Genomic DNA, 15,517 nt, shown 5'->3' with positions numbered 1-15,517 from the left:
AAAATCAGGACTCCGCTGTGCTATACACTGTACAAACACAGGGCAGATCTACAGTCCCTGCCCCCTGTTGCAAACCCTGACCTGCAAAGACACTTCAAGTAGTCCCACTGAATTCACTAGATAAAATAAAAAAGCGTATGGTCTTTGCAGGGTGGAAACCTAAATAACACTAACTATGCACAGATGAGGCCTTAACTGTAACTTAGACTGTAAGCTACTTTAGGCAGAGGCTGTGTCTTCTTTGCATAATGCCAAATATAAAGTGGCTCCCATCTTAACTAGGGCCAAGAAATTACTATTATACAATAGAGATGAGTATTTATTAAAATTAGACTGTATAGTATAACTTAAATAAATAATAAAACACTCACGCTTGGTATTTACATTGCATTGTTCATACATAGAATCTAAAGTGCTTTAATTGGACAAAATCACTGAGGCATTTTTAAAAATTTTACCCAGGGATGCTCATTTTTATAAAGCATTGTGGGGTTTTCTGGATAAGAATCATGATGCAAGTACCAACCATTATGACTTATATATGCCACCTGCAAAAAAAATGTAGTTAACAGATAAAATTTTAAGAGCACCTAAGTGTGAAAGTCACTTAGGCAAGTTTGAAAATTTTATCCATTATTCCTATTTTTGCAGACACAGGAAAGTGAAGTGATTTGCTAAAGGTTACCCAGTAACAGCTTGATTCTGATCCCATTGACCTACAGGAACAGACACTGAGTCAGTGGCAGAACTGAGAACAAAACTCAGGTCACTTGACTCCCATGTATCAACAGGTGTGTTGTAAGCAAAACTCGTGAAGTCATTCTGCCGCTCTACTCTGCACTAGTTAGGCCTCAGCTGGAGTACTGTGTCCAGTTCTGGGCGCCACATTTCAAGAAAGATGTGGAGAAATTGGAAAGGGTACAGAGAAGAGCGACAAGAATGATTAAAGGTCTAGAGAACATGACCTATGAAGCCAGGCTTCATGAACTGGGCTTGTTTAGTTTGGAAAAAAGAAGATTAAGGGGGGACATGATAGCGGTTTTCAAATATCTAAAAGGGTGTCACAAGGAGGAAGGAGAAAAATTGTTCCTCTTGGTTTCTGAGGACAGGACAAGGAGTAATGGGCTTAAAGTGCAGCAGGGGAGGTTTAGATTGGACATTAGGAAAAAATTCCTAACTGTCAGGGTGGTCAAATATTGGAATAAATTGCCAAGGGAGGTGGTGGATTCTCCATCTCTGGAGATATTTAAGAACAGGTTAGATAGACATCTGTCAGGGATGGTGTAGACGGAGCTTGGTCCTGCCTTGAGGGCGGGGGGCTGGACTCGATGACCTCTTGAGGTCCCTTCCAGTCCTATTATTCTATGATTCTATGTCTGTGACCTATTCATCACCTTTAAGAATAAGATGAAGACCTCCTTCAACACTGCTAGAGTAAACCTCATGAAGTAATCTGCCAGATATTTATATAGTCAGTTTATGGTTATACACTAAATTATTGTAAGTACTTTTTCATATTTGCATCTTCTTTTAGAAAATAAAAAAGAATTCTTACTGCTGTTTACAGGGGGACAAGTCTCACAGGGGTTCCCCCAGGCCTTTCCCAAAGAACAACAGCATGAGGAACGACTGACACCAACGCCAATTTCAGTGTTGCAGGATAGGCTTCCATCCCCTCGGGGTCCATATTTCAGGTAACAATTGCCAACACGATTATCTACATGTAAAACACATTTGACTAAGTTGTGCTTTCCAGACTGGATGAAGAAATGATCAAACAATCACATTAATACTTTGCTACTAGTGAATGGAAGGCCCAGGCTGCTATATCCTTCTGAGTTATTGATAAGGTTAAAAAAAAAGATAATGCACATTATTATTCAGAAGTATCAAGAGAAATGACAAGGCATTGGTCAACATCATTTCTTCCTGGCATTGGCCACTGTCGGAAGACAGGATACTGGGCTAGATGGACCTTTGGTCTAACCCAGTATGGCCATTCTTATGTTCTTCAAGAATATAGGCACCAGTTAAAGTGCATGCATGTTTTCAAAGTTCACAGTGTTTATTGGGATAGCACTTTTACTGTTCCCGGTCTTTTAATATGGAGAACAGAAAACTTCTTGCCATCATTTTCTTTTTCTTAGTGGCACCTCCCCGTTCTGCTCCTGACCCTTCCCTGTGTAATTCAGGGGAGCATCAGTGTTGCTCATGATAGGAGGTGTGGGAATACAAGATACAACTCTATCCTTTACCTCATGCCACAAGAAGGATGCTTCAAACTCTGTAACAACTGGTTATTGGCACTAACGCAACAATTTGAAACTGCATTAATTAACTTTAAGGCAGTTTGTGTATCAGTAGTGTTCCTTTACACTTTAAAAAAAATGTTACAAATCACAGCTCAGCCATTAAAACAAATAGGGTTGGTAGAATGATGAAGGAAGCTGCTAACAGAAAGAAAATTATGTTAAGAAGTTTTCCACTGTGCTTGCTTAGATTCTGATATCATTCTTTGCTAAAGGGAAATAGCAAGTAGGGAAGTAGAGAAGAAGGAGATCAAATATAAACATTATCATTACTCCTAATTATTTCAATACACACTATAATTGCCCTTTATAATAGTTTTGCAATTTTAAATCATATTTAGAGTTCATGGCATGAATCAGAGTCCATCTTCCAAGAGAATGAGCAAGGACAATAATGATTATTTTAGATTATCTCAGTTTCTAATGGACCATTGCTTCTCCATCCCAAAGGGCTATACATGTTATAAAAAACTGTTTTCTGCAGAAGCGCACTGACCTAATTTTATCCAAGAAAAAGGATTTCTCACTTACACTTCTGTACTCATATTTAGATGTAGCTGCATATGAAATTGAGTTCTTAATATCTCTGTTCTGGGTACAAACTCCCTGCAGTGTTCTTTTCAGTATAACTAGCAGTCCACATTTTTGGGGAAGGCCAGGAAGACATTCATTCTTGCCTCATAGTTGGAGTCCTTGTACCAGAAAAGTGAGGGATCTGTGCAATTCCCTGTCTGCTGCTGTCTGATGCAGAGCTTCAGATAAGTAGCAGACTGCAATCAGAATTGCTGTTTTTCTTCTCTGCACCCAAGTTTGCAAGCTGGGGAAGAGGCAGTGAGCCTGACAGAAAATACTGGGAAAAGGTTGTTATGCAGGAGAAAAGGCACAGCAAACATTTCCTCAGAGGGGGAAAGTAAAAGATTTAACTCTTGACTTTTCTCCCATTTGTTCTTTAAAGTTACAAGTTAGTTATTCAGGAGGGGGGGTATTGGGTTCTGTATTTTGGGGGGAGAGGGGTTTGCAGGGAACTCTGGAATTACTTCTGAACAGTCTGTATAGGATCTACTACCTTTCGAAAATGTTTCTGGATGAATCCTGGACCTCTTGCTCAAGGTTCCCCATGCCAGAGCTGTGGCCCAGAGGAGGGCTGAGCCCCAAAATGCAGATCCAACTCATGGCCATATATGTTCTGGCAGACTGAGGTGGTGACAGGCAGGGCAGGACTCAGAAGCTTTTAAAAAACTGTCTTATAGAAAGCTTTGCTTCACCACTTGCAGGACCTAATCTGCCACTGTGTATGGCTGAAGGAGCCTGGAAGACCCAGATTAGAATCTCAGTGCTCCTGAGAGTCCTCAGTTCATACAATGGAAAGGGAAACTAGTCATAGAAATTAACTGCAAAGGCTAAAGAGAGTAAAAAATTGAGTCTTGGATTTTCAAAAATAACCTACTAGAGTCAAACACCCAAATCTGACTGAAATTCCAAGGGAGTTGGGTACCTAACACTCTTAGTTGCATTTGAAAATCACAGCCTGGAACTGTAAAATAAATTGTTTGGGATAAGCTGAGCTGCCATCTTGCTGGTGGCCCAAGGTGTGGAGCAGAACTTGGTCCTGGTGAGCAATGTCAGTGAACCCCTTTGAATTTTACAGGGAAAAGCAGAATAAGGGAAGAGCTAAGCAACAGAATCCATTCTGATGGAACTTTACATTTCTTAAATTTTAATCAGGTTTATTTCCTTGACTTAAACCAATAGCAAATATCATCATTTTAAAAATGACTACAGATACTAATGCTTTAAAAAACCCTCCAAGAATCAGCAGAAAGCAAACTGAAGAGGTCTTTGGTGCCATCATTAAACAAGCACCTACCTTGCTCAACTTCCAGTAAGTACTGGAGCCACAGGACTATCTTGCTATATCTTGTTACAAAGGGACAAGTAAATGTAAACTTACTTTAAGCCAGAGTAAACCAGAAGGAATTACATCAACTGCATTGAAGTGCATCTTTCACAGGTTGCTTCACTCCAAATGGCTACTGCATATAGTTCTAATTCAGATATAAGCTTAACCACATAAGTGAACCATGTCCTGATAATGCACTTCAGAGGAAGTGTACGTCAGCCCCACAAGAGCTCTTGGATTTAAAACTCAATTACTAAAATCAGTAACATGGGTCCATCCAGAAAATGGAATCAATAATACAAAAAATAAACATTTAGGTGCATGCATAAAATGTATTAAGAAAACTGATAATGTTTATAGTATTTATAACTGGTAAATCTATATTTAGGAGATTCATATTTTCTGTACCAAAATCTGCTCTCATTGATTTTAAACAGGATCTGCTGGTTAATTAACCAGCTAAATAAGGCCAACTTTGGCTTTCTATCTTTACCAATGGCCTAGTATCAGTATGAGAGGCCTCTGGATCTGTTATCTATGGTTCATACTTACTTGAAATAATATTCACTTACCCACACAACCTACTCCAGTTGGGTTCAGCTGGAAATCTGGTGGGCAGTTGCACTCATACCTCCCAGGAGTATTCACACAGATACCATTAACACAGTTAATGGGATCAGCACATTCATCAATATCTAAAATGGGAAAGCTACATTTGTAAATCTGTTCATTTAATGGAAAACAGGAATCACTTTGTATTTTCAGGGGAACTATATAAGCAATTATTCAAATTAGAGAGAGAAAGATAACCCTCTTCTTTTTACCTGATGCAGAAGAAATTACAATTCATGAAACACTCAGGAACAGTTTCTACTCTTGCACTTTTAATAAAAACATTACTTTTGTCTAGTTTATAATTTAACAAAAATACCATATAGCCCTATTCAGTAGAGTCTTTCACAGGACTGTTTTTCAATCTTGCTCCCCCTGCTCCTGCATTGTTTCTTGCATTTTCATCCCACTCCCACCTGCAAAAACCTTAGACTCCACAAAAGAGAGATTCCCCCCAGGCTACATACCAAAATCCAGAAATGGTCAGTTAATACATAAATGGAATTTAGTCACAAATTTTTACAACTAAAAGAATAAAACAAATCTTTCTTAAACAATGTAAAATGCTTTAACTTCTTATAATAGACATCACATCTCTTTTTAAACACTTACATTTAAGTATTAACATTTTAAAGTGTTTTACTGCAAATAACTACAGGGTTTTTTGTTTGTTTTTTTGCACCACTGGATCCCATTCCTACTTCAGAGCTCTGCTGTATAGCACTTTGTCCAATAGGAGAAGCAAAGCATAGCGCATTATTTAATTAACCAGCAGACCTGGTTAATTAGAGACTGGATATAAAGGTATAGGATATCTAATACTCCAGGGCTATGTCTACACTCGCAGCTTCTTGCACCAGAAATATGCAAATGAGGCTAAGCATGGCATATCGCTGAGCCTCATTTGCATATCTAATGAGCACCCATTTTTGCAGAAGAGGCTCTTGCGTCAGAAGGAGCTGTCTACACTGCCCCTTCTTGTACAAGAAAACCCCTCTTGCGCAATGCCATTACGCCGATTATTAGGTATGCAAATGAGGCTCGGTGATATTCCACACAGCCTCATTTGCATATTTCTGGCGCAAGAAGCTGCAAGTGTAGACATAGCCAAGGCTCCCTATAAGCTGTGCAGTAGCAAGGCCCTGCAGCTGCTTAATGAGCCCCGCCCACCAAGGGGCTCAGGGCTCTGTGCACCTAGCTGGGAGAGAGCTCCCTGCTGAGGACACAGCAGCAAGTCTCTCCCAGCCAGTAGGGAGGGGACATGGTGATGTGTCACTTAAAAGACAGAGAATAAGTATTAGACTGAAAGAAGGCTTGCTGAAACAACCCAGCCCAGGGCAGATTTTCCCAGAGGTATTTTGTGAATTTTTATAATAATTCAGCTAGTTTACATGGGTTCCCAAACTGGGGAGGGGGGTGAAGAAATTCCGGGGAGGGGGGAGTTGGGAGATGACCCAGCTCCTCCCCCTCCCCAAGAAAGAGCCCGGTCCATCCATCCACTCAGACTGGCTGAGGCAGACTTAAAAATGGCCACCTTAAAAGGGTAATGCCTGCTCTGCCCTTAAAAGGGCTTTTTTTTCCTCAACAAGTTTTGCTGCTATTTTTGGGGGAGAGGGTGTGAGGGTTTCTCAAAAATCGAAAAGGGGGCATGATGCCAAAAAGTTTGGGAAACACTGAGCTAGTATATTAATTAATTTATATGGTACTTACAAACTACCATATTCAGATTCTGTTCTTATTAAAAATGCACGTGTATGCACACAGAAACACATATGAATGTTTACACCTATACGCTCACACACAAAAAAAAAATCTGTTTTGAACGTATATGTAGGTTAAAGGAAGGATAACTACAAGTTTGAAATACAGATGAAAGCTTGGAGAAAACCTTTTTTTGGTACTTGGTTTTCTTAAACATTATTCTTTGAGCTTGAATCTTCTAATCGTCACTTAGTTAAAACATTAAAAATAGTTTAAAACATACCCATTTAGTCATCAACTGATTTTACAATGTTCATGCATTGGGTGAATGGAAAAATTACATAAATTGGTATATTAAACATCCCTTTGAAAGACTTGCCACATTTCTATATAGAATTGGATATACCTGTACAGTTTCCTCCAGTTCTATCCAGTTCATAGCCATCATCGCAGATACAGTGAAACATGCCTGGTAAGTTATTGCAAGTACCAAAAACACAAATGTTCTGGAAAGTGCATTCATCAATATCTGAGAAATAGAGCAAGAGCAATTAGTTACAGCTCATCATAATAGCAGTGGCCAGTATCTTCAGAACTAAAAACACTCAACACGCCCCCCCAAAACAAACAAACAGCAATACAATTTATTTAAAAGCTGTCACACTATTTGTATACTTTAATTATTTCTGTTCAGAAAGTTAAACATAGGGATTTTTGAAAAGTAGCTTTAAAGACACCTCTTCAGATGAAAGAAGTGGGTTGTGCCCACGAAAGCTCATGGCATCATCTACATTTGTGTTAGTCTCTAAGGTGGTGCAAGACCAGTGCTTTTTTTGTATTAAGAAAAAAAAGGGGGGGTGCGGGAAGTAGGGTTGCTTGTGCTTGTCATGTGTCCCAAGCAAGCTTCTATATGGCGCAGCATGAGTGCTCCCAGGGCCAGCTAGGGGCTGTGCCGAAGGAAAGCGGTGAGTGCTGCCAAAAAATGCACCGTGCAAGACTATTCATTATTTTTAAAATTTTTTCAGTTCAGATTAACAGAGCTACCCCTCTTCACTTATTCCTGCCATATTTGTGATGAGTCATCTTCAAATGTAAAATGAATGTATATCTATTTGGCAAGAAAAGCTTTGCTATTATGAATGAATTTCCTGGATTTGCAATGCAAAAGAAAGATTTAAAAATCAAAATAAGATTAAATGACTCTTTTAAAATGTACAAAGAAAGAAGACAATCACATCATTAAACAAATGAAATTATAGGGAATGATCATTTGCCATGCTCCTAGTTTCCAGCATGTAGGTACAGATACTTGTAAGATTCACCAAGCTCCCCCTCAAAGAATGCAAAGTATACCTGTCATAATTAGAAGTGCTGACCAGCACCTCGTGACTAAGGGGTTAACTCTATCCATAGCCGGGTATCTGATCAGCCAATAACAATGCAGGTAGGAATTTCAAACTGGGACATAGGAGTCTTTAATCTTTCCCCCGTTTATCTGAAAAGGAGAGCAGTTTCTTCCAGGTATTAAGGGAGATGGAAAACACTTCTCTCTCCAAGAACAGACTTTGTACAATGTATAAGTAGGGGAAAATTTAGCTAGTCCATCAGGTTTTATTGTTTTCCTAGTTTGGGAATAATGTCTGAGCTGTTAAATGTGTCTCTCCCCCCCCCCCCCTTTTGTCACTAAAGTGTTAGCCCAGGGATTTCCCTGGAGTATATCATCTGGTGGCTCTTCCCATCTAGCCACTTTACTATGCTTGCAACTGTCCTGGAAGGTCTGTCTGTGGGTCTCCTCTGTTTTTCCCAACGCCAAGAAAAACGGATGTTGGGACAGGGGAGAGTTTTACCTTAGGAAGGAGATTTCCCAAGTGATCTCTTCCCTGGTTTTTCTTGGAATTACTTGGGTGGTGCAGCGGATTCCCCAAAGTCCGTATTTTAGGATTTTGGGGGTAAGTTTTTGTACCAAAAACCTGTAGAGACAAGGTTTTGGGGTGCTCTTGTGGGCCCCCACTTCTGCATTTGTCGTGTCAGAGTGGGAAACACCCTTGACAACATCAAATAGACAGCAGTAAGCTGGCCACTCCTTAGCTGCTATGTTGACATACCTATAGTATTCCCACCTTGCCGGAGACACTCTGGATATGCCTACACAGAAGCTAGACAGGACAGCTGGCTCATGCCAGCAGATTCAGGTTTATGAGGTTCAGGCTGTGGGGCAGTTTCACTGCTGCATAGATTTCTGGGCTTAGCCTGGAGCCCAAACTTTGGGACTCTGTCATCTCACAGGCTCCAGAGAGAGACCAGAAGTTTATGCAGCAAGGAAACATTCCTCTGCCTTAGACTTGCAAGCCTGAGTCAGTTGGCATGGGACAATCATGGGTATCTAGCTACCAGGTAAACACCCTCTAAGGGCAAACTGGAAACATGGACATAGACTCCATCTAGTTGCATAAACATGTGGAGAATAGAGAAGGCAAATTAAAGCAAGTTAACAATGTTTTAATATATCTGCATATATGGCAGCGGGATAGCTTAGTGGTTTGAGCATTGGCCTGCTTGTGAGCTCAGTCCTTGAGGGGGCCCATTTAGGGATCTGGGGCAAATTTGTCAGGGATAGTATTTGGTCGGGCAGGGAACTGGACTCGATGATTTCTCAAGGTCCCTTTCCAGTTCTAAAAGATAGGTATATCGCCATATATTATTAAATCAGACTAAAAACTGACCTTTAAAAAAATGTAAAATGATGTTAGTTTAAATTAAATACTGGTTTACACAGTAAACTTCTCATAATCCGGCACCTTTAGGACCTAGGGGGTGCCAGATTATCAGCTAAAACGGAGTACCAGAAGGGGGGTTATGAGGGGTTGGCGGGGAACTGCACAGCGTGGGAGAGGGCGGTGCTGCAGGACCAACCCAGCAGCAACCAAGCTGCTCTGCCCCCAGCTTCCCCAAGCCCACTGCTGGTCAGTTTCAGCAGCAGCGGACTTGGGGAAGCCAGCGGCAGAACAACTGGGATGCTGCCGGTTAGTCCTGTAGTGCCGCCCCTCACCTGAGCGGCGCTGCGGGACCAACCTGGCAGCACTCCAGCTGCTCTACCCCAGGGCTTCCCCAAGTCAGCCCCTGCAGAGCAGCTCCAATTGTCCGGCTGGCCGGAACACTTCCGGGACCCAGTTGGTCCCGGACTATCAGGAGTGCCAGACCACTGGATGCCGGACAATTGGAGTTTTACTGTATTTTAAAATATACCTATTTAAAATTAAAGTTGAAATCGACAACCCTATTTTAATGCCCAACCTCCGAATAATATACTAAAATAATTTAAACTGCATACAAAGATAATATTTGCTGCCAAGTGCTAAAAAAAGTTAAATGACAGAACTGGTGGAAGTCACTTGCTCAACATGTGGCACCAGAATCATCTGATGTATTAAACAAGCTTTTGACAGAAGTAACTTCTTGTGCAGGTGCAGAAAGAATATTTTCTTCATTTCAGTGTATACAAATAATTAATTAAAAGTGAATAAATTAGAAGTTGTAAAAGCAGGAAAATATTTCTTTTCCTCTTCAACTCTATTAATAAAAATGATGTGTGAGAAGGTGAAATGTACTAGCTAGTTTGAAAAATCTCAAAAGGACATGGTGATCAGAAAACAACCAACTCAATTCACTAATTACAAATAATACTTCAATTGGTTAAACAATCAGATTTTATAATAAAAATACTTGATAAACCTTTTGCTTACATAAGTGGCACATTTAATATTGTTTTATTACATTAAAACTATTAGAATTCTGTTTTGAGTTTTTTATTTTATTTGAATTTTCATCTGAATAGAGCTTGCTACAAATCACAAGCAAAAAATTAATCAGCATCTAGTAAAGAAGTACATTATCCATCATTTTTCTAATATAATCAATATTGAGAGTCTAAATAAATGTAACTTAAGCCAAAAACTGCATAAATAATGTATATAGACATAAGGACCTCTAGAGCAGGGTTGGCAGACGAAGAGCCACAATAGCAGTGGAGACAGTGTGAAGAACCGGGACAAAGTTGTTGTTTGGGGGGGGAGGGGAGAAGCGCACTGCGCTGGGTAAAAATAAGTGCTGGTACAACTTTGCTCCGGTTCTTCACATTGTCTCCACTGCTATTGTGGCTCACCAAAAAAGCACTAGGAAGGGGTGAAAGGTGTAAGCTCTGGGAGGGAATTTGGACACAGAAGGATGTGGAGAAGAGGATGCTGGCTCGGGGGGAGGGCTCCAGGCTGGAGAGTGTTGGGGTCAGGTGGAGGATTGGGGTGCTAAGCAAAAATCTAAGTGTTTTGACAATTCTGCTGCAATGGATTACACTAATGGATTCTCAGTCACACATTTTCAGAAGGTTTTGCAGTTTTCCAGCAATGGGAAAGCTGATTTATGTACTTACACATGGGGGTCTATATATGTGAAATTTTGGTGTAATTTTAGAGAATGCTCTTAAAAATCTGGCCTTCAATGTCTCTTCAAGAGGTTTACTCTTTCCAAGTCATCGTGAGGTTTTCACTAACATTTTTGGTTTTAAATACTAGACTTTAGAAGTTTTGGAACACTCAGGACACAGAAATCAGTCTAAAACAGTCCTCATACGTTTCTGTTATAGAGCCTGAGAAATGACATCAGATAATGACAAGGAGTTGAATCACTGTCAGCTAGAAGTTATGTCTCAGACAACAGAGTACATATGATGGTGATGGTGTGTGTGTGGGGGGGGGGGAAGAGTCCAAAGAGAAATTTTAGGATTGTTGTGATTTAAACATAGTAGTGAACAGCACAGTTCATATTTCCTGTATACATTTATTAAACAAAGTGGTGATCAGCATAGTTTGTATTTCCTGTGTAAATGTATTAAATAGACAAGAGGTCAGCAGAATTTTTCCACAAACTATTCAGTAAGACAAAAACAAGATAAACGATTAAGGAAATCAAAGATGTTGAGCCAAACCTCTGCTCCAGGTTTCTTGGCCCAAGACCAGGAAAACTTCATAAGGGACTAAAGCTACCTTCAGCATAATTCTTACTGCAAAATAATCCCTGCTGGAGAAGCATATGAAACATCTTCTGTGTGTTCTGCTTCCAGGCTGAGGTTCTTCCAGCACTTCTTGTGGTTTCCTTCATAGCAGCCAATCCAAACTCAGAATACTGGTAACTCACCTTGGCAAGATTTGCTGTCTGAAGCTGGAGTAAATCCCATCTCACACTCACATCGATATGCACCAGGGACATTCAGGCACTGTCCATTCTCACACAGATTAACATTTTCAGCGCATTCATCAATATCTGTGGGAGAAGAAGTAAGTAGCCATGACATTTCCATGATGCATTTTATCGTTAAAGTATGATTCTTCCCATTCATCTTCCAAATAAATGTTGTTAAATATTTGTTGATATAAAGCAAAGTAGACACACCATTCAAAGACAGAATATAAAAGAATGTAGAAAAACAAAAGGTAACAACTGTTTCCAGTATCATTTTATCCTTTTGGGAGACCATGCACTTACATTTTTATTAATAGATTTTACCATACAGTATCTAATTCTGAACTAACATAAGTTTTCCAGACGGATTAATGGCAAATCTGACAAACAGTAAGCTGGTTATTTTATTTCTGAAGTCATAAACCTGTATCATAAATACAGTGATGAAATATTTCTAAAGACGACACTTCTAGAGGCAATTTTTCAAAATGAAATCTCTATTGATATAAATGTACATGACTTTTCCACAATTTTTCAGCACTATTAATGCTGTTAGCAAGTGATATATACACAAACACTATCTGCATATACTGTAATGCCTCAATGTTATAGTTATGTTCCTGAAAAATGCTATTTTAAATAGAATGATGTTAAACAACTTCAATTTTCCTATACGAATTAATGTAAATGGGAGTGGGGGTTATGTTCCAGGGATTTTTTTCAGCAAATGCAAGACAGTATACACATATACAGTATAAGTTTTAAACAAAACAGTTTAATACTGTACACAGCAGTGATGTTTGTGAAGCTTGGTTGAGGTGGTGGAGTCAAAAGTTAGAATATTTCCCAGGGTTTGCCTTGCTATTAAATGATGAACTAGCACTTAGCTGAGCCCTCAGGGGTTAATGTAGATTCACACACTAGAGGCAGCATGGACTAAGGCAGGAGAAGGGAAACAATAGACTACTGGAAGTGGCTGCAAACACTTCCCTGCAGAAACAAAACAAGATGATGAACCCATGGTATCCCACTGGGACACACCGCTTTCTCCTCTGACAGCACATGCTGGCTGCACAGTGGCAAAAGGTGTATATGCGTTAGACAAACACATATACATGTGTGTGCATGTGCATAAGGGGGGCAGACAGATGCACTCTGCCCCTTTAAATACACTGCCCTTTTAGGCACTGTGTTGTAGTTCTGTAATTTCAGACTAGGGAACCTGTAGATGTTTATTACTTGCTTTGTGGAGATGGGGTAAGGAATTCAAGGACTCAATCGGGTGGAGAGGAGACATTCTAACATCAGCATCCCTCCCGCACCAAGCAGCTCCAAAGCAGAAGGCAGGAGCAACATGGCAGTGGGGAGCTGGGCACCTGAACTGTTGATGGAACCTGCCCAACCGCATACAGTATATTACAGTGAATTTAGGGGAGCAAGTGAGGAGCTGCCAGCCCACCCTGGTTCCCATCCCCAAGGATAGAATGCTTTTCCAGAAAATACCACAAGTAGTGAACAAAGCAGGAAGCCAATCGATGTTACAATGGAGCACTGCACAACTTTAAATGAACATGTGCTTTCATAAGCAATATAACGAAACAACCTTAATGGGGACAACGTTAAATGAGGAGTTACCATACAAACTGAACAGCAGTGGTGTTTGGGGGATTAAAATATCATTTCTGTGCATAGCACGCTAATTTTTGCAAATGCTCTTTCAACATCTGGCCTTTATAATTTCACTATTTTGCTACCGTAATTTAAAACAATACATATTTCATTCGTATGGGAATGTTGTTCAACAATACAGTCATAATCTCAAAAACATGATTCAGATCATCCAGATTAAGTAAACAGATAGTAAAAATGACTTAGTAGTTCTATTCATTAATGCTTAGCTCTCAAAATTATGAGAACAAAATGTTGAAACACTAAACTTGAAAATATATGAGAATGACCTACAATGACACGCACATAGTAGGGGAAATGCTTTGATTTAAAACCATATATTTATCAACTATAACTCATCTAATACATAAAAGAATAGTTAAATTATTCTGCACTTACGAAGTCAACCACTGACCAAAATAAATAGAAAGATAACAGTGTCTATTCAGGATGGAAGTAAATTTGAGTCTACATTTAGGTTAACTGAAAAATATTTTATACAGTAGCATTACTTTCCACCCTATAGTATATTCTAGGTGTATTCACAAGGAAGCCAATGAACATACATCAACAAGTACTAGTACTTAAAAGAAAACAAGTGTGGATGCAGGTCTATACTATGGCTGGAGAGGTTGACACAACTGTAACCATGCAAATACATAATCTCATCAATGTTTAAATATAAAATCAGGATAATCTTCAACACTTCCATTTATTTTCAGTTACCACATGAAAAAAGTTATTTCTTAAAATAGAAATTAAAAGTCAACGATTAGCACATATGAAGGAGCAAGCATGATATATTTTTCAATTCTAACCTGACTTTAAAAAAAAAAAATCATATAAAGGGCTGCATCTCCTGCTCACTACGCTTGCCAACCCTCACCTCTCTGGGGGTAGATGTCCGGCCAGAGAAAAAGGGCAAGATTGGTTGGGGGCAGAGGATCTGGCCAAGGGGGAGGGGGCAGGAGCAGACTAGAGGTGCGGGGTCTTGGCAAAAGGAGTGAGGGTGCTGGGTGGATGTCCGGTACAGATGGCGGAGGTGTTGCTAGGTGGCCTGGAGGGAGGTTGGGTTTGGATGGTAGAGGGGACCCAGTGTGACTCGGCCTAGGGGTGGGGGTGGAGGATGGCTTGGATGCCAGAGAGGACCTGGTGCAGCCTCTGAGGGCGGAGGCGGGTGGAAATTTTTTTTTTTATATGGAGAGAGAGAAATCCTCCCCAGAATGGCATACTGGAGGGTCAACAGATGCTGCCCTCGGCAGTCCCTGTTATTAAAGATCCTGCCAATAGGGAAAGAATATGTAATGGGGAGCTGAAGCTGTGTGTGCTCCTGGCTAGCGAGTTCACTGGAAATAGCAGCAAATACATAGGCTGATGGGAATGAAAAGGGAGAAAGAAGAGGAGGATAGGGTAGACAAGAACACTAGGATAGTAGGGCAGATGCCCTACTCCATCAGGAAAGGGGTTAAAGCAGGCTGGAGAGAGCCTGTATAGAGCCCCAACTAATGGGGAAAGGGCTCTTAGAAAGTGGCTTGCTAGGGCAGCCCTGGATATAAGGATGTGCTTAGCAGTGCAGACAGTAGTTGTGCCCTGACCAGGTCCTGGGCATGCTCAGAGAAGTGGGAGAGTGGCTACAGCCTGATCCCAGCCAGGCTGCAGTCCTGAATAGAGGCCAGGAAGGTGCAAGGGTCCCATGTGAAGTAACCCAGGGAACAGGCAGAGTAGTGAGGGATAGAAGGAGGGCAGGACATGTTGCCGCTGGAGGGCCCCTGAGCTGAGATCCAGAGTAATGAGTAGAGCTGGATTCCTTCTTTTCCTCTTGCACTGCACCATACCTGGGTGAAAGAGTGGTCTTTATAGACTATGGCCTGACCCTGAGATGAGGCGCTAGACTTTGGGGCTGCAGGTTGCCATGGTGGCAGGTGTACAGACTGAAGACTGCAGATATCCCCGGAAGTGGGATGAGAGACTGGCACAGTGGGCACTGCCAAAGGGCAGTCTCCTGAAGAGGACACAGGTCCAGAATCAGAATGTGGAGAGAGCGCAAAGCAACGATGGGCAAGACACCAGCCAGAATTGAGTGGGCTGCTGA

The 15,517-nt window shown here is 40.7% G+C and overlaps 1 protein-coding gene across 1 annotated transcript in view; it reads right to left on the bottom strand.

Annotated features, from left to right (window-relative positions):
- The window catches only part of FBN2 (fibrillin 2), a 279,412-nt gene that overhangs the window by 75,047 nt on the left and 188,848 nt on the right, over window positions 1-15,517 (bottom strand). Inside the window, exons 34-37 of the mRNA XM_006131867.3 lie at window positions 11,713-11,838; window positions 6,929-7,051; window positions 4,782-4,904; window positions 1,556-1,717 (exon numbers count right to left, since the gene is read on the bottom strand). Coding sequence (XP_006131929.3) covers window positions 1,556-1,717; window positions 4,782-4,904; window positions 6,929-7,051; window positions 11,713-11,838 — 534 coding nt within the window. The remainder of the gene's footprint in view (window positions 1-1,555; window positions 1,718-4,781; window positions 4,905-6,928; window positions 7,052-11,712; window positions 11,839-15,517) is intronic.

This window comes from Pelodiscus sinensis, chromosome 6 (assembly GCF_052426305.1).
Source record: "Pelodiscus sinensis isolate ZL-2025 chromosome 6, ASM5242630v1, whole genome shotgun sequence".
In the NCBI taxonomy this organism is placed as follows: Eukaryota; Metazoa; Chordata; order Testudines; family Trionychidae; genus Pelodiscus; species Pelodiscus sinensis.
This window is presented reverse-complemented; position numbering and strand designations above follow the sequence as displayed.